Below are 23748 nucleotides of genomic sequence, written 5' to 3'. Positions count from 1 at the left end.
AACTGATTTACCGATTTCAATAAGCACTGCTGCTAGTCACTGTAGTCAATCAAATCAATTAAAACATAAATGATGCACTAATTATCAAACTATGCACTAGAATGAGACTAAAGCAGAGCATATGTCTGACAATATGGAACTTTAGTCCATGCCCGTTAGTAAAGAGAGAAATCTGCTGAACTAACAGGCCACCCTTCTGAACCACTGAATGCATAATGAAAACGTATATCTGTAAGACTTTCAGAATTATTTGTTATTGTTTTTTTTAAACTGTAACTGGGATACGACACTTTATTAGAACTGAAGCAATTAATTTGCTTCTTAGCCTGTTTAACATAATAGAAATTATTTATAGTTTCTATATATAGTATATTATAGGTATAGTAACAGGGTATAGTAACATTATAGTGCTTCACTTTAAGGATCTTCTGGTCTTTTTATCTCATGAAGAATCGAAGCATCTTTTGATTTTGCACTATTAATTTGATACAACACATGACCAGTGGCTTATGAAAATGGCTTATTACAATTATAATGGACATATCTGGGTGTATGCTGTTTTACTCCAGGTGATTAATCCATTAGCTAAGAAAATAGTGCACAGGTTAATAGTTAACTACTGATGTCAGTTTTAATAATACAACCAAATTATTTCTGTTGCTACGTTAACCATGCCAAATCACAAAATCCTAGTTTGAATCAGTTTGTCTATCTTGAAGATGATAGTCAGACGCACAGAAGCATTTTCATACTGGTACTAAGGACTCATAATTTGCACTTGAAGCCCATGTATATGCACAGGTACAAAAACACATGCACGCTCAGACTGATATTCAGATTCACGAGGAGTGTGCCATAGCGTTTCCTCATTTCCCCCCAGGGTGTGTCATCTCCCCCTGGAAGCAACAAGGCTTCACCAGTTGCACTCCAAATGCAGTTTCTTAGCAGCAACCGCTGATGATTGCTCTTGACAGCATGCAATTATCTGTCATTAGGAAACAGATGTCAGAGCTTAGGTGTTGGAGCTGGGTAATTGTCGATGCCATGCCCTATGTGTATGTATGTCAAGAAATAACATTCCTGAATGGCATAATGTACTTATACCAACAGGGATTTGGCTAATGAGTCAAATCCCTGTATCTGCTGCATGCTAATGGTTCTCTGATTATTCAGAAAACACGAACGTTTTATGTTTTAGATAGCCAAATAAATGAGAAGAGACTGAGCAAAGATGTTTTATAGCAGTAGCTCTGAATTCATTTCCCACTGGAAACTAAACCTAAGGTAACAAATGCTCCTTTAAATGGAAAGGGTTGGGATCCTATCATCCATCTCTATCTGCGGCAGCGGCGTAATGATGCCGAAAGAGAAATGGGATAAAGACAAAGATTTAGGAAAGACAGCAGAATAAGAGTGTGCTAAGATCGATTAGAGACTCAGCATTTTTAAATCTCCCAGAATTCCCCTCAGGCACGAACCTATCAGCTATGGTGATATTCTGATTCTACTGCCCAGAGAGGAAGGCTTGTTCTGTAAAGACCTGTCACACACCAAGGACAGGACACAGTGAGCCTCAGAGAGAGAAAGACAGTGAGTGCTGACGTGTGCGTGCGTGCATACCTGTGTGTGCCACACATACTAAATCAGCCCGTCTTTGCCACACTAACACACACCACGCACATACAATCATACAATCTCCAGCCACATGTCAATACATCAATACACCACATCCAGTGACACTTGAAAGCACTTATCTTTATGCATTTATTCTTACTCACAGCACAGACACTTCTGGAAGACTTAAAAGTCATAAAATGTTTTTAATGGATGGGGACACTTTATGGATTTTATGGCACAACCAACATTAGCTTTCATTCCAATAGATCAGACATAAAAAGAACTGCTAGAATGGCAGCTTTTAATTGTTGTTCAACTTCACAACTCTATCTACTATTGATTCTCTGGAAATATTATACATTCTAATACACCCTACTTACTTATTTCTACAGTGGTGCTAATACACAGACCTAGTCAAATGATTTCAAAGCCCATAGCTGTAGCATAGCATTCAGGACTTAAAAATAGAAAGACTGTGAATGATTACTGGCTTGATTCAGAACACCTTTTTATCCACAATATGTATTGCTTAAAATATACACATATTCTTGTCCTGTGAAATTTTTAAGACTCTAAGCAATTGCCACTACAACCACTGGATGTCACTGTGTCAGCTTTGACCAGTTAACTTAAATCTCTTCATTTTTTTTTTTTTCCACAAATGGTTTTGAGGAAAAATTAAGATTCCAGTTGGTGTGTACCTTCAGAAACCTGCGCAGGATTTGCTGCATGGGTGTGAGAAGGGTAAGAGAGAATTCAAAGACGCATAGAAAGAGATGGGTTAATATGTTGTTTTTTTCCCACTTTTCTTTTTGATGTGACAGAACTCGGTGTGATTAAGTGTGCGAGCGTGTGTTTTCATCAGTGCCTTGTAAAAAGCATATAGCCTTCCCACACACGGCCCACGCCTTTGCCAGAGTCCCTGCTGTTTATACCCTGCTCTTGCCCCTGTTGCTGCATCACGGCTTTCGGTGGGTTTGTACATGTGTGCGAACGTGTGTGTGTGTGTGTGTGTGTGTGTGTGTATGTGGGTGTATAATAGGTGGGAAGGGCATTAGAATGAAAAACAGAAAGAGAAGCAGATGAATTATGCAAATGATGTCGTCGTGTCCACATGCAGGTACAAATGAGATTTATAATTAGGACCTTTCCTTGGGAGAGTGAGGATAATATGATATAAAAGAAAGGTCCAACATTACTACAGCTGAAACAACATGAAGATATGTTATCAATTATGTGTCTTAAATAAATACGTTGTTTTGCATGAAATGTCTTTGGGTCACAATGTTTACATCCATCCCAAACGGTGGCAACTCCAATTTCCCAGTATGCTGAAGATGCATCTTTAGCCCAAAACCTCTAAAGAGTATTGTCAAATGTGTGTCATTCTTTAAACAGAGTCCTTATAAAATATTGCTTTGTAAAACATCACCATAGCAGCACAACTGCTACACACAATCATCACCGTAATATCCTGCGGCTCTCCTCAAGAACTCAAAGAAAGATACCAAAGACCAGATGTTAATGGCTAGTATGGGAATACTGCTTTCTAACACATTTGCAAGATGTGATCAGTCTGTTTAGATATTAATCAATGAAAATACGTAATTAATGCAGGATGTGGTTCTTTTTTCTTTGGGAGAACAGTATTTAAATTAGACTGGAACAGGTATAGAGCTCTGAATGTTGGGGAAAAGGAGACATATCATGACCTCTTCATCTTAAAATCAAGATTTAATGGGACATTTGAACCCAATGAATTTATCATTATAATATTGTGACAAAGCCAAATGTCTAATCCAAAAAAAAAAGGACTGCATTAGCATACAACAGTGATATTAAGGGACCTGGGCCTCTCAACTACCTAATAAACATAATGCATCTCAAGAGATATTACAAACATTTAATGATGAGGATATGTAGTACATGTCCTGTAAGTGATAGAACATACTAACTGTGGCTCGTGTGTAAAACTAGGTTAAACATAGCAAAATTAGCGTGATGCCCATTAGTAGTAATCTATTCCTGGTATAGAAGTAAACAGGTGTATATGTGTATATTTACACCACATGCTCATTCTGGATGTACATGAGTGTGATTTCACACACGTATTGCTTGCACGCACAACTGCTGTATGTCTCTGTACCTATTTCTGTCAATGTGAGCGTGCTTGTGTGTGTGCACTGGCCCGTCGCAGTGTGGTGCAGACCAATTAAAACAGGGGAGATTGATGACCAGGGGCTGCAGCAGCAGTAGCAGTAGCAGACAGCTGCTTCCTGCAGACAACAGGAAATGAGATGGCCTTGTTTAGCTGACGCTGCCAACACCAACGGTACAGAGCCTCAAAGACAAATCACCACCTTGCTGCCGCTACTGGGCTACTCCTCCATCTTCCTAAAGCGTGCTCTCCCACCTCCAACTCTTTATCTCTCTCTAATTCTACCCGACTATCTCTCTCATTAGTCTTTTTTTTCCTGTGAGTAATGTTGTCAAGGTAAATTCAGTTAATATAGTGCAGATGCTAAGTATAGATGTGCACAGGCAGACACTATGCCTGTTCTTTGATCCCAAACTGCCACATAAAGCCTTTGGTCATTAAAAGCCTGGCATTCAGGGCGGGCGAGTCAAGTTAAGTTCAGAAGAAACGCAAGGTAATGAGAATCACTAATGTGGTCGGTTTAGTAACGTGGAGACAAAGTTTTATTATTAAAATAAATTCAGGTTTAGTTGACTTGCACAATGACACCAGCATACTGGTGAAGAATAGTTACTGGTGAATCATTATCTACTCCCCATTCTAATAATATTAGATTCACAGTTGTGTGTTATATTAGATTCTGTGTGTGTACAGCACTGCAAGACTCAAACACAAAAACACACCTTCCCTAGAGTGTTGTCTAAGGCGAGGGGGAACAAAACTGGCCACTGCTGGTCCATTCCTATTCAGGAATAACTAACTAACAGTAGACCAAAGCTTTTTATTTGTTTAGTTTGTCACTGAAATATTAGTTTTATATAATGGAATTATCTTTGCTGTTAATTGAATGATAAGTACTCAGATTGGTGGAATAGAAACTGGCTAATGAGTGAGGACCAGTTATTATAACACAAAGAAGTAGAATAAAAATAACATTGCAACAGTTATATGCTGAGTTATATGAAGTCTTGATTTGACTTCATGTTATATGCTCTTACTGATACTGGAAAGAAAGTTTTGCATAAATCTTCCCACTGCAACACAGCACATCTCCCACTTATTTACAATAGCAGCTAACTGCTGTAATTTTTGTGTTTTCTATTCAGTGAATGCCGGACAGATGTGGGCTGCAAAGGGAGTTTTGGTTTGCCACATGCTACACTGAGCCATTAAGACCACTGAGAGACAAAGATGCCTCACTGTCACAATCGCCAACCACCGAGCCTAAATTACTGCTTTTGTGCACACTTTACAATGTCAGTCAATATTGAGAGGCAGGTGACAAGCACTGTTCATTGTTGGTCCCCTTGTGTGTGTCTGTGTCACTATAATCTTTCTTTTTTTTATTTTTTTTTGTGTTTTTTAAATAGCAGAGGCTATTCCTTAATTCTGGAACACACACACACACACACACACACACACACACACACACACACACACACACACACACACACACACACACACACACACACACACACACACACACACACACACACACACCACAACTCCCTAGTCTGTCAGGCAGGTGCAGACGAAAACTCTTTCTGGTTTGATTGTCCTCTGTTCAATGCTTAAGTATTTAAGTGTTCATCTCCTTCTTATAAAACAGGTCTGATTAAAAAGCTAAGCTCTAAGTGGCCTCCCACAGGTGACATTTACAGAAACTGGGGGAAGGAGACAGCTTTATTAAAGTATGGCAGGAAGTAAAAAACAAAGCTGATAAAGCAATGCACAGACACCAACAATAAATTATTCATAATAAAGTGACTCAAATTATTAACTAAACTGCATCCACGGTTCATCTTAGATCAGCTTTATTTCAGCAGACTGTACATCATTTTTATTTTTTTCTGAATGCTGCTTTGGACTGAAACATGCTCAAATTCACATAACTGAGGAAGTCTAAAGACAGAACTCGAGTTTGGACTCAATAAATGAACCCAGTGTGACAACAATCTTGTAATTGAGTGTGTATACGCTCTTTAAAATGTGATACCCATCCTCCGAGTTTTTTGCACATCTTTGGCATATCTCTGTGTGACTCACATCTTGCTTTTAGCAACAACTGAAGGATTTCAGGTCAAAGAATGAAGATGGAGAGGGATGGTTTGGACCTAATTAAAGCTACCATCTACACTATGATTTCTGCAGTCTTTACATAGAGCCAGAAAAAAGGCGAGAAAAACATACTTTGTGTCACCACTGAGCTCATACGACATGACATGTTTATCTGGGCCAGTGAAGTCTTGATTAATATTTTCCGCCTCTGGAGAAAGTCATCGCACAGTCAATCTAACTTTTTCTGTGCTGCAGTAAGAGAGCAGCAGATAAGCTCAGGAGCCAAACTCGTGAGTGTTAAAGCCCATCTTTCCTCGCCTTCATAAACACTGACACACTTGTATACACATATTGTGTTCTTTTGTAATCACAGTTGATGGTGACGATGCAGACCTTTTGAGCCACTGGAGGACACTCGTGGTTCAGCGAATGACTCAGCGAGACCGAAATGGCAACTATCCCTGGGAGAGCGAAGTGCAAAGGCATTTTTCCATTCCACTGAAAACTACTGAGAAAAACACTTAACCTGCACACAAAAAGATGGACGCGAGGAGTTTATTGTGGCCCAAAGCGGAGAGTGAATGGAAATTTGCCCTGAAGAAAATAAGCAAGTTGAGGTCAAAAGGACTACTGCGATGAAATGGGCAATGGTTTGTGATATTTGGCCAAAGCTGAAACAATGCCATTCTACATTTCCATTTCAGTATTTCAGTGCTCTGTATTTTCTTCATAGCTCCCAGCCAGCACATACCAGCACAGTGTACAAGCACTACATAGTATCATAAACATATAAAGGTTAAAGCTTTCCTTCAGTTACTAGGTGAGGCACTTCACATCCCAATCTCCTCTGACTAAAACAAAACACTTTATCAGCTCTACTCGTTACTGTATGCCTTTATCGCCTTTCTATGTCCCACCCTTCATTTTACTCCTTTTTTCCTCTCCCCTGCTGTCATGTTTGGTCTCTTATCCCCTGTAACACTTCAGAGTCTTCCCTCTCCCTCATCTTTCTCTTAATTCCCCTGCCTCTCTCTATTTTTACCACTCCATTGCTGTTATCTCTCCATGGCACCATTGCAATACACCTCCTCTCCTACCTTACCATACCTTTGCACCATCTCTCTTCTCTCTCTCCCTCTGTGTGCTAGCCTTCCAATCCATTTAGACCTTTCTGTTAGCATAGGACTTTCCATCCCATGGCGTCCAGGTAGTAAATTGAAATGGTTCAAGGGATTCCATTGAAGCCTGATTGAATTTAAAAAGAGAAAGTGCCATAAAGAGAACTAGTGGTGAGAGGTCTGTAATACACTGAAGGGCTCCCCAAGCTATGACTGTGTCGATAGGGAGAGGAAGGGAGGGAAGCACCAGAGGCGAGCATGGGTGGAAAGGAGACACGTAAGAAAAAGATGGAAGGAGGTGAGGAATGAGGACAAAGTGAAGGTGAAAGGAAGCAGTGGCAGGAAAAAAGAAAGAAGGAGAGGAAAGAAGAGGGGTTGGAAAGAGAAGAGAATATAAGTAGAGAAAGTAGGAAAGTGGTATGACTGACAATATATAAAAGTCTTCATCAGCACGAAAACCAACCTATTACCCATCGCATACAAGTGCATAGACAGAAACACAAAAAGCCTCACAAGCATGCACCCTTGATAGTGACACTTCACAGAAATGCTTCAATCATGGTTTGCATGGCCTGGAGGGAGCAAGGTGACAGGTCTCATATTGGAGACAGCCAACAAAATGCAATTCCAGGAAGTTCAGCTCTAGGGCTGTGTGTCTGTCATACCCACAGCTCTGATAATACCCACACACATCACATTATATTGCCGAAATAGCCACCTCTCAGCATATAGAGCGTACACGAAATGAACGTGGAAACACACACACGAGCAGGCACACACATCACGTGCACATGCTGGTTTTCTGTATAGATTACTGCCAGGGGAAATATGATGTTAGGGGTTAAATTATTCATTGATCCTTTCATATCCTGTCCAAGTCTACTTGTTGTACTGTCATGTCTTTGTCTGTGTGTCCACTTGAAAGGGTTCTCTGTGGAGACAGAGACACAACCTTGAGCTGGCAGTAACCTTTAACTTTGTGTGTTTCACTTTAAAAAGTGACAGATGTGTGTGGGTGTTGTGTGTGAGTGGTGTGTTTTCGTCTACATGGCCATATGGGCAAAACCATTAAATATCTCAGGTATCTGGATGACTAAAGGGAGAGACAGGGTGAGAAGGGCAGTGGACTTAAGAATGCAAACTATTTCTCGATGAGTGAAATTATCACATCCACTGAGTGATTTTGAATTCACATCAGAACAGTTTTAACTTGAACAAGATAATTAACTATAATTGAAATAAATTAGCATAAAACATCATTACAAAACAGTCTTTATTATTTATTAAAGCAGACAATAATTACACAATTAACTAATAAAAGGATAAATTAGAGGCTACTGTATAAACTGAATTCGGCTTGGACTTTTAATTTAATTTAATGAGCATGTGTGAGGGTGTTGGAACAGTCTGTCATGGAAGTGGCAGCTCACTGGTCAGGATCTTTGCCAAGAACAGTTCAAAATTGATGTGACAAATGCAGGGTGGCCTTGGAATCTAAATAATGACCGATGAGTACCGAAAACACGAATTACAATTACAATTGGTTGTGGGGGCCGTTTCTCTATTAGTCATGCCTGGTGAAGTCTCCAATTACTGGAGAATCTGTAAGGTCCTGCACTCTGTGTGGATTATAAGATGGTGATGCTCCAAGTGATTAACATACTTAGTAGTATTTCCTGTCACTGTTGGCACAAGTATATGACTTTGGTAATCATATCAGTTCCATGATGGACTTTAAATAATGTTTGCCTCATCTAGTTTTGGGATTGTCTCATCTAAAATTTCTCATAGGACAAATTGTATCTAGTCTTTATATGAATTTCTATAGTCTTTGAAATCACTTTGTAACCCCTTCCAGTTTTATGTAAATCATTGATCATAGATCTTCTGAAAGCTCCTTTTAGTGAGACATTGCTCACATAAGCATCTCCTTTTTTTTGTTGTGGAGCAGACTCAAAGTTAGAGTTGTTTTTGTCAGTCATTATTCAAAACAATTAAATTCCAAAAGGTTGACATACATTTTCTTGCCACTGTAAATGTACGTGAGAACAGTCAAGACACTGTTGGGTAAAAGCATGTTTCTTAAAGGTCAGCAGAAATCTCATTGCTTTGTTTAGGCTGAACAAGTAGACAGAGAAATAATTATCTGGGAAAATTTGTAGCTGCTATCAATATTTAAACCAAAAACTGAATTCCAATGGAATATCTGAAGGCAACTTAGCATATATAATGTACATCATCAAAAGATGCAGCAGATTTTATTCATACAAAGTGTCAGTCTTTTTAATAAAGTATGGTTTTACATTGAGTCAGAATTCTGTCTTCGTGGGTCAGTTACTCTGATAATGTACGTTTACTGAATGTGAATGAGAAAGCTTATACTTAACATTTACATGACATTTGTACAATTATTTGTTCAGAGCTACCATTATTAAACTCACTGTTGTAGTCTGAGGTTTCAGTAATTACAGGGAAATTTCATCTTTTTGTTTTTCTTACAGGGGAACATAAGCCAGAAGCAGATAAGCCAGGAAGAGTAAAAGGAACAAAGAGGGGAGTCAGAGGAACAAGGAGAGATGGAAAGACAATAAAAGAGGATTAGGCATGAGAAGTCAGAATAATCAGTACACAGTCTACAGTTATAGCTAGAGTAGAGATTCTGATAGAACCGAGAGACTGTGAGATAGATATATGTAAGCAGTTTTCAACAGCTGTGGCAAAGGTCTGTGGCAGAAGATGTAATGACCAGAATCACTGCAACATTTCTGTATGACATATTTCAAGATATAACTAATAATGTTTTAGCTCAACAACTGTGAAATAAAGTACTGTTGGTGCACATCTAACACCTTTGACTGCGCTGTAGTCTACAGCACCTGTGGTATGCCCACAGTTAGAGACATTTAAATAACACATGCATAATACAAACGGTGTCTGAGCACAGTTTGTTAATCACTAAGAGTTTAACTTTTAATTTTTAATTTTGTACCTTTTAATTCATTAAAGCTCTCCTGATCTGGCAGTCCTCACCAAAATACTGTTTTTGCCTGAACACTTAATGATATTTGAAACTGCATATCCAGTGTTTCAGTGATCTTATGCCAATATACTGTCAAAGATATGCCAATGTGCATTCAATGTACTAAAATACAAGGTGTGAACATTAAGCTCCTTTGTATTGTGATGCACAGCAACATGGTAACAATTCAAAAACATAGGAAACAACATAAAGCACTCCTTGCTTAGTCCGAAAAAGTAAAGTGTTATCTACTCTTTCTTAGATCAACTAGACCCAGTGGATTTACTCTTAGCAATTTTTATTCATCTCACTCTGCTATCTTACAGTGTAACAAAGGCTTTTGCCAACCTACGTCCTGGAATGCTCTCATTACCTTGGTGCAGTTGCCAAGGGAGCCAGTGTGATATTCAATACTTCTGTTTCCCATCCCTCCAATCTCATTTACACTTGACACCTGACATTTGCATAATGGCTTCGCTCCATCTCCGATCTAGTGAAATACAGGGTGGAGGTAAGGTGGTGTGTGAGTGTGCATGTTTGTGCTCATGCTTGTTTGTTCGTGATAAGTACATATCCCTATCTAGACTGTGTGTGTGTGTGTGTGTGTGTGTGTGTGTCGCAGGCAGGGGTTAAATGACTTCCTTCTTAATCTAGCTCATTAAGCCTGCAGAGAGCTCAGAGTGCACCACATTGGCTGATTTGGGACAATTTGCGGAAATGCTGGCAGGAACACGTAAATGTGCATGCTAATCAGGGATGCCATGACCCCAATCAGTCAGAGACAGATATTAGGATGTCAGGAAAATTGAAGACGAGCATAAGTCTTTGTCTTTTTTATAATGTAAGCAGTGGGAGATAGGGGTGGAGTGCTATGGAAATGGCACTGTCAGAACACTGGAGTCTTACACCAGACTGGTCTGTTCATTCATCACAAGGGTTGGTGGAAATCTTATTCAGAACACCACTGTGCTGACAAGTGCACCGAGAACTCCTGGATCTCCTGACTAGAAAAGAGCTGCTGCAGATTATTCTATGTTTACAAATTAGTAAACAGTGCTGACGTGCATTTTATTTATTCATTTCCTTATTTGTCTCATTTTCCTATGCACTTGTTTTCTCAGTGAGCATTCAAAAGCACTCAGTTTGACGTCTACATTAGAACTGTAATCTGGGAACAAATTACATTCCTATGTGCATTGTTTATAACCATTATACTACATGCTAAAGACTTTGCCATTGACAATGTATGCAAGTATGGTAACAGCTCAAAACGTGTTAATTTTATTTTATTTATGAGTTTACTGTAGCAGAATAAGTAAATGTGAACTAACTTAAATCCACTTTCACATAATTTCAACAATTTTAATTCCGAGACAGGACAAAACAGACTCTTAAAGGTCTCATCAAACTATTCTTCTTTGCACTCTCTGCACACATTGTAGAACAAATCTCTCTTTCTCATAATATACCAATTTGTCACAAAGGCTGTGCCTCGAATATTTATCATGATATCTTTATGTAGCGCCACAAAAAAGGAAAAATAATATAATCCACCTCCACATCCCTTCTAGCCAGAAAGCTAGTGAGCTGGAGAAGAGTGAAACGTCATCCTTAGCAAATTGCATTTGAAACCAGGGGGGATAAATACTACAGATAAAGACTGTTCTAATGTGCTCAAATCCATTAGAAATCTCATATTCACACATAGCAAAAATCACATTACAAGACGCCCCTAATGTCATTTCACAGGGTTTTTCCACCAGCATTTGCTGCCAGGATCAGACACTAACATCAAACATAATGGATTTTCGCCTCTTCCCTTCACTCCCCACCTCCCTTATGTTGTTCATTCCTCTTTTAGAGTCTGTTTCGGTCCTGTTATGGTTGAATTTCCCCTCCAATCTTCATTGTTGTGGATGCGAGTTCTATTTTGGGTGGATGTAATGAATTTAGCCAAACAGGTTTCGAGAAGAGGCCACTTACAAGCACAGGGGGTTATAGGGAATGTGTTTACACTTTTGGTGCTCATCAACCCTGAAGGAAAAGCCTGGCAGTTCAGTGCTGTTACACTTTATTGCAAAAGTGTTTCAATCCCTTGACTTCTCATGCTTCACTTATTCCAGTGACAAACAGGAAAGCAGATAGTGCAAAGTGGATAAACCATGTGTTTTTCCGCTGGTTCAGAGAACTTTTAAAGGGAAGTGATGAACATGTGCATCGACGTTCCTTTTTCTGAGCCAGAATTTAAAACCTTGGAAGGAAACAGGATTATTGTCTCAGCTGCATGCTTTCAAATTTATAGTCTTTGAAGAGGAGAGGAGAGGAGAGGAGAGGAGAGGAGAGGAGAGGAGAGGAGAGGAGAGGAGAGACTCAATCAGAAGCTGCCAGTTTGACATTTCCAGTGGTTGCATGCTTACTAGGTACACCATGACTCCAGTGTGACTGGTTGATAATCAAACCATTCAAAATAAACACGGCTGAGTCACATTAAGTAATCATTCTATCCAGAGTTAGAAATAAGTCATTTCTACTGGGCCAGACTCAAAGTGTTTTGGGTGAAATAAATATTACAATACACAAAAATGATCCTTCAGAACAACAGCAATGTGAGCAGAGCTAGAGGCTAAATTACCCAAAAAATACAAATTGAAGACAAGAGCAGCAAATAAACTCGTTATCCAACAACTGGTTTATTTTGTTTCTGCTCATACTGAGAGCAGTATGAGATAAAACTTCAAGGCCATTATGTGAATAACCCAATAATAATTAAAGTAAGCAAATGAGTAGTATGAGTTGAAGTAAAGCAAACAACATGATGTGACACAAAAACACAAACATAACCTCAGTAAGCTTTTAAAACTCAATATTTTACCCACATAAATGACAAAAATTCTCCAACTCCAATTATTAACTGTCAAATAGTGTGTCTTAGAACTGCTTAGAGTCTGTTTAGTCACTATTGGATTAGGTGCTGTATTGAGCTGAGACCATCTATGTTTGAGAATAATTAACTATCTGCAAAGACTAACTTATATAACCGCCAATTAGGAACTAACAAACAACTCCTTCAAAGGGAGTTGGTGAAATTTAATGAGATTTAATGACTTGTTGATTAGTTGGTAGGGTTTGTTTAAAGAGGTGCACAGGGCAGATGTGCCGAAGCCCTTATTCTATGTCATCCACACACCTTTGGTCCCTACTGCATACTATACAATCATAGAGGTGTGTGGTTATACATGTTGGTGTGCTTTGATCAGTACCAAGCCACGTTTTTTGTGTTCATGTCTACGTATCTAGAGCACCCCTCAACAATCAACAGACTCCCCTCGCCACTTCAATACATACACCCACACACACACACACACACACACATCCGTGAGGCTACTTCAGAAGCCTAGCCCCAGACAGGGTGAGCAGATCAATCAATTACATCTCTGCTCCAGCAATCAAACAAGGTTATTATCAGGCAGCAGCTCACCGACCTGGAAAGGCCTGGCCAATCAAAGGCTGCTGTGATGTGGGGGCTGGCGCTCACTCATGTGACAGTAACACAGAGTGGCAGCTCATGTTGTCAAGGGATGGAAGGATGGAAGGAGGAAAGACAGACGTCTAAGGCTGAATTCAGAGGAAAACACTGAAAGAAATGTCTTGGGCAGGAATAAGAGAATATCTGTAAATCACCTATCTCCGGCACTCTGTCTTCACCATGACATCCCTCGCCGAAGAACAGGAGATGCTAAGACGTTTCTTCATAAATGCAATACATATTTTTTTCAGGACTTCAGTTTTTAGAGGGTAATAAAACTTTGTAAAACTGTTTTTTTTTTTACCTGTGTTTAGCTGATTGCATCTTTGTAAAATGAAGGGAATTGAAGAAAGGTAGTGAGACAAATAGAAGGCTGAAGAATGTGGCAGAAAGCAATACATGGTGAAAATGTCTCTTCATTGTGGTGCAGTAATTCTCTCCTTGGCAGTGGCTCCCTCTGGCATTCGTGCAATGAGCATTAAGGGCATTCTGTCCTCCCACTTCTGTCCTTTCATAGCAACAGGTCTGAAGAACCATATTAGGCTTAATTAAATTATTGTACACTCAAGAAAATGGAGACTTGCTTTTCATTAAATTATTGTTGGTGACACAAGACACCAAGGCACACACAGACCTACAAATCTCCGGCGATTACAATCTAATCTCTTTTCAAAAACAACCAATCAGAGACAATCTGGAACTGTGGGGGACGACATTAATGGGGACAGCATGACTGTGTGAACATTTGTGCGATTATGACCTGGTCATTTGGAAACGTTTCATATGTAGAAAACGTGTGTGTGTGTTTATATATAAATGTAAATTCCTGCCTCTAATCTGTCTAACGTTTCCCATTATTTTTCCCCACATAGACCTAAAACCTCTGGGCCTTCAAAGCCGACTTCATAAGAGGTCGACTGCTGAGCATCCAGATAAACTAGACCCCCACCCCCCTTAAGCTCAGACTGACGACTGCCTGCTTCACAGGAGACTGCTGGACAGGTTGCCCAGAAACCCAGTCTGATTCCATTATGGGATGGATAAATACAATCAAAGACTTGATCCACCTTCTATAGCCAGAGAAAAGACCCCCACAATGATGGCTCTAATCTGCTGCACAATATCTGGTGTACGTGTGCGGATGCAGTGTTCATGTCTACAGTGTGTATGCCCGTCTCTGTGCATGCATGTGCTTGTACGACATGAGGAGATTGAAAACTCTACACCTCACTAGAAAGAGGCTGAAGTTGCACTTTTTGGGAAGTGATAAAACCAGCAGTATTATTTACAGCATGGTGTGTATAGTGTGTGTGTGTGTGTATCCTGTGGGGAGGGCACCAGGCAGATAAAAGAATAAAGATACGGTGGTGGTGGTGCAGCTGTTGACAAGTAGAAGCACCTGACAAATTCATAGCTAACTGGCATTGTGATCTGTACACATCCAGCAGGTTACCTTTTTAATAGACACTAACTTTACATCTGTTTATTGGTGCTTTTGTTTCATACGGGTCTTTGTTTCTTTGTCCTAGTCTTTTTATTGGGACATGCTAGTTATAGCTTCAAATAAGTTAATAAGTTATTTACCATTTAGCAGGTGTGTGTAATTATCCGATTCAGAGATATTGTTCATGGTGAGGGAGTTACTGCAAAAATCTTGGTTATTTTAATAACCCTATATGCTTTCTTTAGATAGATGTGTTTGTAGGATTAACAGCACTAACATTATTGATTAGCAGAAGATTGATCTGTGTGTCATTCTAACACTTGCAATAACTATGATGCATTTTGTGCTGTTCCACTTAGATGGTTAGAAAGATGGCTGTATTATGCCAGATATGTGGTTAAGTTTTACATAGTGTTGTCTAAATGGAGCTTTTGACAAGAAGGAGACCGACTGAAAACATGCAGACAACAGAGGCAACTATTTAAAAGAAACCATCACAAGAAACAAATATGCAGCTATATTGACAAATCCACAAAGAACGTAGCCAAATCTTTTTCTCAGACTCTTATCAATACTTCCCAACACTTCACGTACTGTTTATAACCCACTTTTAAATAGGCTAGTTCTGTTCCATCCTCCCCTTTTTATTTTCTCACAATGTACAGATCACTATAGTGCAGATATGTGAACAGTTTCCATGTGCATATCAACAACGTGAATTCAGTCACCTAACATGCCACCCAATCTAAGCTTCTCTACATCTGCATCTTTCTTCCTCTTAGGTCTTATCTCGTCCTTTTCTCATCCCACGTCTGTTTGGTGGCTTTTTTTTAAATCATCTTTTCCTTTGTGTTTTTCTTCCGCTGCCTCCCATCTGTGCCGTTTTCTCTGTTGTTGGTTTCTTTCTTCTACCTTCTTTATCTCTCTCTCTTTGACCTTTCCAGTGTAAAATCCTTTCTTCCTCTGATTCCCAACTATACTCCCAGTTTTTACTGGATGTGGGTTAGAGAGAGAGAGAAAGAGAGAGAGAAGGTTGGTGCTATTTACTGAAGAAAAGCCTCCTGAACGAGTGAGAAAAGATTAGAAAAGAGAGCAAAGGCTGGCAGAGAAAAGCAGTTTGTGCTTGTATGTGTGAGCAAGACTTAAGACAGAACTTCCATGCTGCATTTTAATAGCCTGTGTGCAGACACCTCTTTGAGGTTGACTACAGATGTTGTTGTTGAAGGAAAACTGCATTCTTCACCACTAATTATGAAGCTGCTGCGTAACTAAATGAAGGTTAGGGTTCAAACACAAATTATTTTTGCCATTTACAGTACTGCCACAGTGGGAACTCGCATGTTTGAGATAGGTCATAGACAGGCCAACTTAGTGTGCACCTACAAACACTAATCTAGTCACAAATTGATTTTAAACATTTACTTTTTGATCCAACAAACCTTGTTTCTGTGAGGTTTTTTAAATTATTTTTGGACCCGTTCTTTACTGTCTTGTCTGTTACTGAGAATGTGGCTGCTCACGCTGACCTACAACTTGCCTAGTAGATCTACATCATAAAAATGTGTAATCTCAGGACTTGTATGGATCATAAATACGGCTGCTATTTTCCATGTTGCAGTAGGGAGCGAATGAAGAGCGACTACTGCAGTACCGGTTTAAGAGACAACAATAAAACTTGCTCATCTGTTTGGTCATCATTAGATAATAAATAAAATGTGGAAAAACACTGTAACTGCCTGCTTCTGTCAAATCATGTCAGGTCATTACTGTATGTACTATTACCTACAAAAAATGATAAAGGAGCACGGTGTTGATGAAACACTATATTTGTCTCACTCATGATATGTATGATTTGCACATAAAACAGAACGTACACTATGCAATCACATCTTTAAAAAAAAAATCATATCACCAATTATAACAATTGTAACAACTAACTATATCCCTATTAAGTACAATAATTGTAATTCCATTGAAATTCAGCAGAGCATTCTGAGTGCCATTAGTAATGTGGAAAGTTGTTAAATGTTAAAGCTTTTTCCTTTGGAAACACTGAGAATTCAACAGTGCAACTCTGAGTTAAATCCTCTGAGAAACCTTTCTTTCTAAAACTTCTTTAAAGATACACCTATTTCACCTCTAACTCCTGCTCTGTCTATTTGTCTTGGTCTGTGTGTGCTGCTCAGGAGGGGAGTTAATGAGAGTGTGAAATTAGTGCAGAGTTATGGTGTGTATCGTTTTCACCACATGCTACAGCAGTGGGAGGCTGAGCCCTTCTGTCCTTTTCCTGTCATCTAGTTCTCTATCCGCTACTTATTCCTTTCAGCGTTTGTGCCATTGTCCTTCCCTCTGTGCTTCCCCCAAGCACTCTCTGTCAATCTCCGACCTTCCGACTCTTTTCTCTCCTCGCACTTTTTCACTTGACCATGAACACTTGAAACACAACCAACTTTGAGCATGCTTTTAAGTATCTGCACATCAACACAAGTACTGTCCTTTTAATAAGCTATCACTGTGTGTGTACACTGAGAGCTCTGTTCTCTGTCGACCGCAACAGTAGTTAAGTATTTGATCTGCTACAACCTACCAGTTGGATATTATGTGAAGGCCATGCACTTTGTTGCTAAGCTTCCTGTACCCAAATGTACAGGCAAAAAATAAAAGACTTTCACATATACATGTAAAAGAGAGTTGAGTCAAATTCTGAATGACACAATAATTAATTTTGTAAGATGACTGAATTCTTCAAAAGCAGCACCCCCACAGGTAATTCCAAAGTTCAGGCCAAAATCCTATTTAGAGTCATACCGAGTAATTAAACAGAAACTACATTAAATAAAGTCAGTCAGAATGTAAATTAGTTTGTTACTATTTTACTAAGCCCTTTGGCAAGTGGATGACTTTGGGTTATTAAAAATAACTTTGACTCTCTTAGAATATGTTTCAGATATTTCCCTGTATTTGGCATTTATTGTATTATTTTACTGTTCTATTCTTTATTTTGCCCACATGGAAGAAAACAGCGACTGTTTGGGACACACGCTCAGTTGGAGACACATTCCTTATCTTATCTCTGAATGTCAAAAACTTACACACTGACATGTAGTCACAACCTTCTGAAATTCGAAAGTCATTAACTAAGATGCACTGCTTCAAAGTGTATCAATACACATAAAAATGAGCATTCAAATTTCTTTGGTAGCTTCTTTTGACCACAAGATGGTTCACTTGAATCTTCTACATAAACCATCTTTTGGTTCAAATAGCTGGAAATCTTTAATGCTTCAATATGGCCTAACCTCTCCCTCACTCATCTATATTAAAATATCTCTCTGATTCTAGCTGAAAAAACCCTCCAAATTACATTACCTGAAGGTTTTATCAGTTACGATCTGGAGGAGTTCTATAGCAGCAGGTCGACACGGACGAAGACTAAAATCTCTGTATTATGAGCAACCAGATGACATCATCAGAAATGTGTTTCTGCAAGAAGCATAGGGATAATTTAATAAGAAGAAGGCAGATGGAAGTTTAATATCATTCATATACAGCCCTTTCAAACGGTATCAGGATGGTAAGGCTAATTCAATTGTTTTAGCTGAACACTGGGTTTAAGTTCTAATGGATAAATCTGAGTTTATTTGAAGGTGTGTGGTAAGTAACAAAAAATATAGCTGCATTTGTATCAGATCACCCAGATTTTAACAATACCAATCCCTTGTTTGCAATAACAGTATCAGTCTTTCTCTGTAACTTGGCAGACTATCTGTCCATCTCTCCACTAATCCTGCTGCCGCCCGCATGAGTTACATCAACAATGATTATCCCGTTCCAGAAGCTGGTGAAACTATCTTTACCATGCCGCTCAGACAACCTTACAGTATATGGATGGGATCATGAGCAGATTTGTTCTTCTTCCACACTTTGACCTTTTCATCCCTGTGGTAAAGATTAATCTTGTTCTCAGCAGTCCACTTTGTTACAGAACTTTTGTGGCTCACCTTTTTTTGCCAATTCCAACCTAGCTTTTTTGGATTATTAGTTCTGATGAGGGGTTAATATCTTGGGGAAGAGTTCAGGATGAATGAAGTCTTCACCTCTGCTCTATAGAGGTTGACTGCTCTTGTTGGGTTCCTCTTCACAGCTCTCATAATTATTTAATACTTTAAAAAAAAAAAAAAGACATTACAAATTGTTGTATAAGCTATCCTCAATGTTTGTCAAGTCTTTTGTTTTATTTCATTTCTCAGCTTCAATATGGCATATATTTCCCCAGTAACATGATTAGAAATAATAATTTATGTATAAAATCCCAGACTCCTGAAGGTGTAATCGCAATCCAACAACAGAAACCATGGTAATTATTTCCCAATTTGAGAAGTTGCCCTTTAACAGTTTAAAAAACACAAAAACATCAGAGATTACATTTATTGATTTAAATATGGAAGTGTTTTTCCGTGTGTGTGCTTTGGCTCTAATTAATTAGTGATCATATGGTGTGAACTGCATGTGTAACTTTACCTGTATACACAAAGCACAAACATGAAAACACACACTGTAGAGGCATGGCCATACCTGGCCATCCTGTGCATGGTGAACAGGGAGAGATTAGGGGCCTGCTGAAGCTTTTCAAAATGCCAACCTCGTCCAGAGCAAGGGGTGTAAATGCCACCCAAATGTCAACAGGAGACCCTACAAGTCAAACTAAATTGGCTGCTACATGCACAAACACTCCCCCATGTCTGCCCCATATTTGTGAGCACATCTACAGGCATACGGTACACTTTCTGCTCTGACACATATGGTTGCCATTCTGTACCTGAGGATTGAACCAATCTTCATCGCTCAGTTAATACGAAGCCTGACAAAGACCTTAAAACCGGCCTGAAGGATATTCCTAGTGGGAGGTTGTTTTTTGGACAATGCTGGACAGCCGATATCATGAAGCTCATTTTCAGTGGGCACTTAATATGACATGAGATAAAATGGTGAAACCCACAGGGAAATTAGGGAAATACAGCAGCAGAAAGTTATATTCACTGAGGCAAAGATGAAATATAGTCACAGAACAGAATAAAACTATAAAATATAATAGCAGCGGGAGTTATAATGTAAGGCTTTAAAATTGTCTGATAACTAGTCAGTCTGTTGACACGTTGATGTGATCCTCTAAAGTAAAACTGTTTCTCTACGTTAGCCATTTGGTATAGGTTACCATGGTGAGCTATCCTAATTAGAGGTGACCTAGCTTCATGGTACTACACTCAAGTCCAAAGATAGCAGCTGGCTAACCTACTTATCTCACTTTGTGACATGTGCCACAGATGAAATAAAACAACAGGAAGAAAAAGAAATATACCACAACACTCAAAACTAAAATTAAGACCCTCTGTCTCATACTCCCACAGATTTTCCACACACACCACTGATTTCCTGTGCTGCAGCCCCCCGACTGCTTTTGTCATTAAAGCTGCCATGACTTGCATGGTTGGCTGCAGGAGGTGTAGTGATCCATCAGCAAAGTGCCAGAGCTTTGTCATTAGAAAACCATCTGCAAGCAACAGTGCTCCGTTGGCACTAGAAGTCTAGAGAGGGCAGGTCGGAGGGAGGGAGAGAAAGAAGAGAGAGCGCTGTGTGCAAGGCACTTTGGTGTGATTGATATGAACCATTACAGACAACATGGGAGAGGTAGGCACAGAGCTAGTCATGGTTTTATTTTTGGTCATTTGTACAGACAAAAAGATGGCCAGACCCACAGTGAACACAGGTGGAACGTCAGCGTGTGTGTGTGTGTGTGTCAGAGAGAAATGACACGTGTTAAACAGGGAAATAGTAAGATTCAGGACCAAAGCATGAGCACAGGTACACACACACACACACAGGCAACCACCTGCAAAGTAAAACCTTAAATCATGCATAAATAAATGCATTCACGAGAATTTCAACACACATACACACACCCACACACACATTAGAAAGACTGTAGGCTGCAAACAGCATGACGTTGCTAGTCTCCTATATAACCATCATGTTAAAATTAAATGTATGTCAAGCACTGTAGTGTGGAAGTAGAAAACATCTCTGTTTAATGGATCCTAGAAGGTAGCGTGTTACTGCACACGAGCCAATTCAACTAAATTGCTTCACTACTAGATTTACACTGAGTTACACAACTCCACTGGGACGAAGGTGCTGTATAGAAGTGCGAGACATACAGATCATTACTACAAACATTACCCTTAATATAAACTTTGATAAATGCAAGTGTGCGAGTTGCACCGATTTACCGAATGGTATAAGCAAAATATTTTTGAGCCTATAATACAGTATAGCAACTATACAGTATTGTATATAGTATATATATAGAATATATATTACTCAATGTTTCCAGTCTAATTTAAGATATCCTACTGCACATTAAAAAGGCTGAATCAACACAGAGTCACTAAGAGGCTTTGTAGTATAATTAGTTTGCATTTTACTGGTATTGAGTCATGTTCCACTCTTGATGCTGTATGTTTGTGGCCTGGCCCTTCCTGTTTGACAGACCAGTATGACACTACTTTATGGCACTTTAACACATACATTTTGTAATGTTAATGGAATCTTGGCCAAACTAGTCCTGTAAAGACAGAAGGCTTTGTACTTTATTAACTTTATTTTAATCTGATCCCATTAAGTCCTATATTGCTGGAAATCTGAGCTGTCATGCATCAGTATGTCTTGGTGTTATGCATGCTGAAAGCAGCACTGTGATGCTTTTGTCCATGCCACGATAGCACTTTAGTATTAATATTACAGCATCTTTGGTAGTCAGTGTGCCATGACTAATTTACTTGCATTGCAGCACTGGCACCCAGATCAAATTAAAAGTAAAGGCTGTGTGAAATTATAATTTGCTAACACTTGAAAATGTTGAAAATATCATTTCTTGTGTCTCTGCTCTTCAGCCCACTGTCATCACACTAGTACTTTAGTTGTTACTCATACAGTAGGCAGTGACACCGCAGCTAGTGAGATCATTACAAAGTCTCACTACAGATGAAAGACTATATACTATACACTGCTTTTTAATGTCACTGGCCACATTCCCGACTAAAACCACACCATGAAATCACATTAAAATCTATTTTTGGCTGCATTTTAAGCATTTCATTCAGTGTACCTGAGAAGAGGCTGGAAGATCACAGTGATGTTCCTTGCTCCTGGCTTGCACACAAACTTCATTTCTCCCCCTTCAATCAGGTTGTCATCTGCACCACCTAGAATACAGAAACCAGGACCTGACTCAAAAATGTCACAGTGAACACATATACACTGTAGTATATATAGGCTGGCAAATAAAACATTCAGGTATTTCTGCAAGTCTGCTTTCAACCCACACTCAAAACTTAATAATCACCATTACGCTGTGTCCTTTAATAAAATATCAAATCCCAACCAGCCCAAAGGGTGCTTCTCTTCAAGTGACCCTGAATTCTAATTAGCCCATAGACAAGTGTACAACAATAGTGTTTCCTCCATTAATCCATATGTTTCAGAATAATCCTTTTATTAAATTTTATTTTCAGCGATAATGAACACATCACTCCATCCCACATGCTCATGCTACTCCCTTCCCCTGCATCACTGGATGGGTGAACCCCATAGCTAACAGGGTTAATCAGAAAATAATTGCCATGTAACATGCTTAGAAAAGAGTAGGGGGCTTAGACAGTGCAGAGAAAAGGGGGTGGGCAGCAGACAGTGGAACAGGGGAGATCATAAGACAGAGAAAGAACCCCGAAGCTCATTACCTCGACTCATCCTGAAGTAATCAATATAATTGATGGAGAAGAAATTGCATCTCCTTGTCAATACAGCAAACTGCAGGAGAACTGTCTATGTGTGAACGTGTGTGTGTGTGTGTGTATGCATCTTTAGAAGAATACTACGCATGAATGCCTGCACACATGTTCATACATCGTTCACAAGCAAATTGTGAAGGAGCAGCGAGGCGCTGGCATTCCTGTCTTCATGCAGTCAAGACAATGTTTTTCATTTTGCAACTTCCATGTCACAAAGTAACAGCACAAATAGACGAGTTGAAAATAAAGACAGTAAACAACAATAACTTTCTAGATTTAAAACCAAGGGAGTCTGATGCGTGAAGAATTCAACTCTGTATGGTAAATCTCTTGCATAAAGTCCAAAGTTGTAGGACTTTGTATGAATAACACAGTTTGCTCAATGCACCTTTCTATTATATTCTGGTCAGTTGAAGTGAGATGTGATGTGATGTTGAGAGAAGTGAGTAAGCTAAGTGGAAACGCTGGACATAAATCAAACAAGTCTGTGATCCAAGCTACTTCTATAGAGTTTTGAACAGCAAGGGTGTGTATGCATGTGTGTGTTCTGAATTGGTGAGATTTCAGTTGGGCACAAAGCCTTGCTCTGCTGTTTTCATCTGTTTCATTTCCATGTCTTGCAAAGCTCATGTGATATAACACAAAGGCACCTCGCCATAGTGCGAAAGCCTGTTCTGCATTACCTGCGCAGCCTGCCTAGCCTTGCATTCAAATGCATATCAACCCCTTTGTTCCCTGTGCCGGGCTCCATAATATATTTCTAATGGAACAAGTTCTTCATTTGAAAAGTGGGGGAGACAACACTCGGCGTATTTTCATTTAAATGAAAACGGAAGCTTTCATTCCATGCACAACTTTCAAATCAAGGGTTTCTGATTCTGATCTGTTGCCATGAAATTTGCTTGCACGGTAAGCTCACTTT

The 23748-nt window shown here is 39.3% G+C and overlaps 1 protein-coding gene across 1 annotated transcript in view; it reads right to left on the bottom strand.

Moving 5' to 3' along the window:
* The window catches only part of exoc4 (exocyst complex component 4), a 98763-nt gene that overhangs the window by 39781 nt on the left and 35234 nt on the right, over positions 1 to 23748 (bottom strand). Inside the window, exon 11 of the mRNA XM_026361889.1 lies at positions 22145 to 22241. Coding sequence (XP_026217674.1) covers positions 22145 to 22241 — 97 coding nt within the window. The remainder of the gene's footprint in view (positions 1 to 22144; positions 22242 to 23748) is intronic.

Source organism: Anabas testudineus, chromosome 23 (genome assembly GCF_900324465.2).
Source record: "Anabas testudineus chromosome 23, fAnaTes1.2, whole genome shotgun sequence".
NCBI lineage: Eukaryota > Metazoa > Chordata > Actinopteri > Anabantiformes > Anabantidae > Anabas > Anabas testudineus.
The sequence above is the reverse complement of the archived record's forward strand: the minus strand, read 5'-3'. Positions and strand labels throughout refer to the sequence as shown.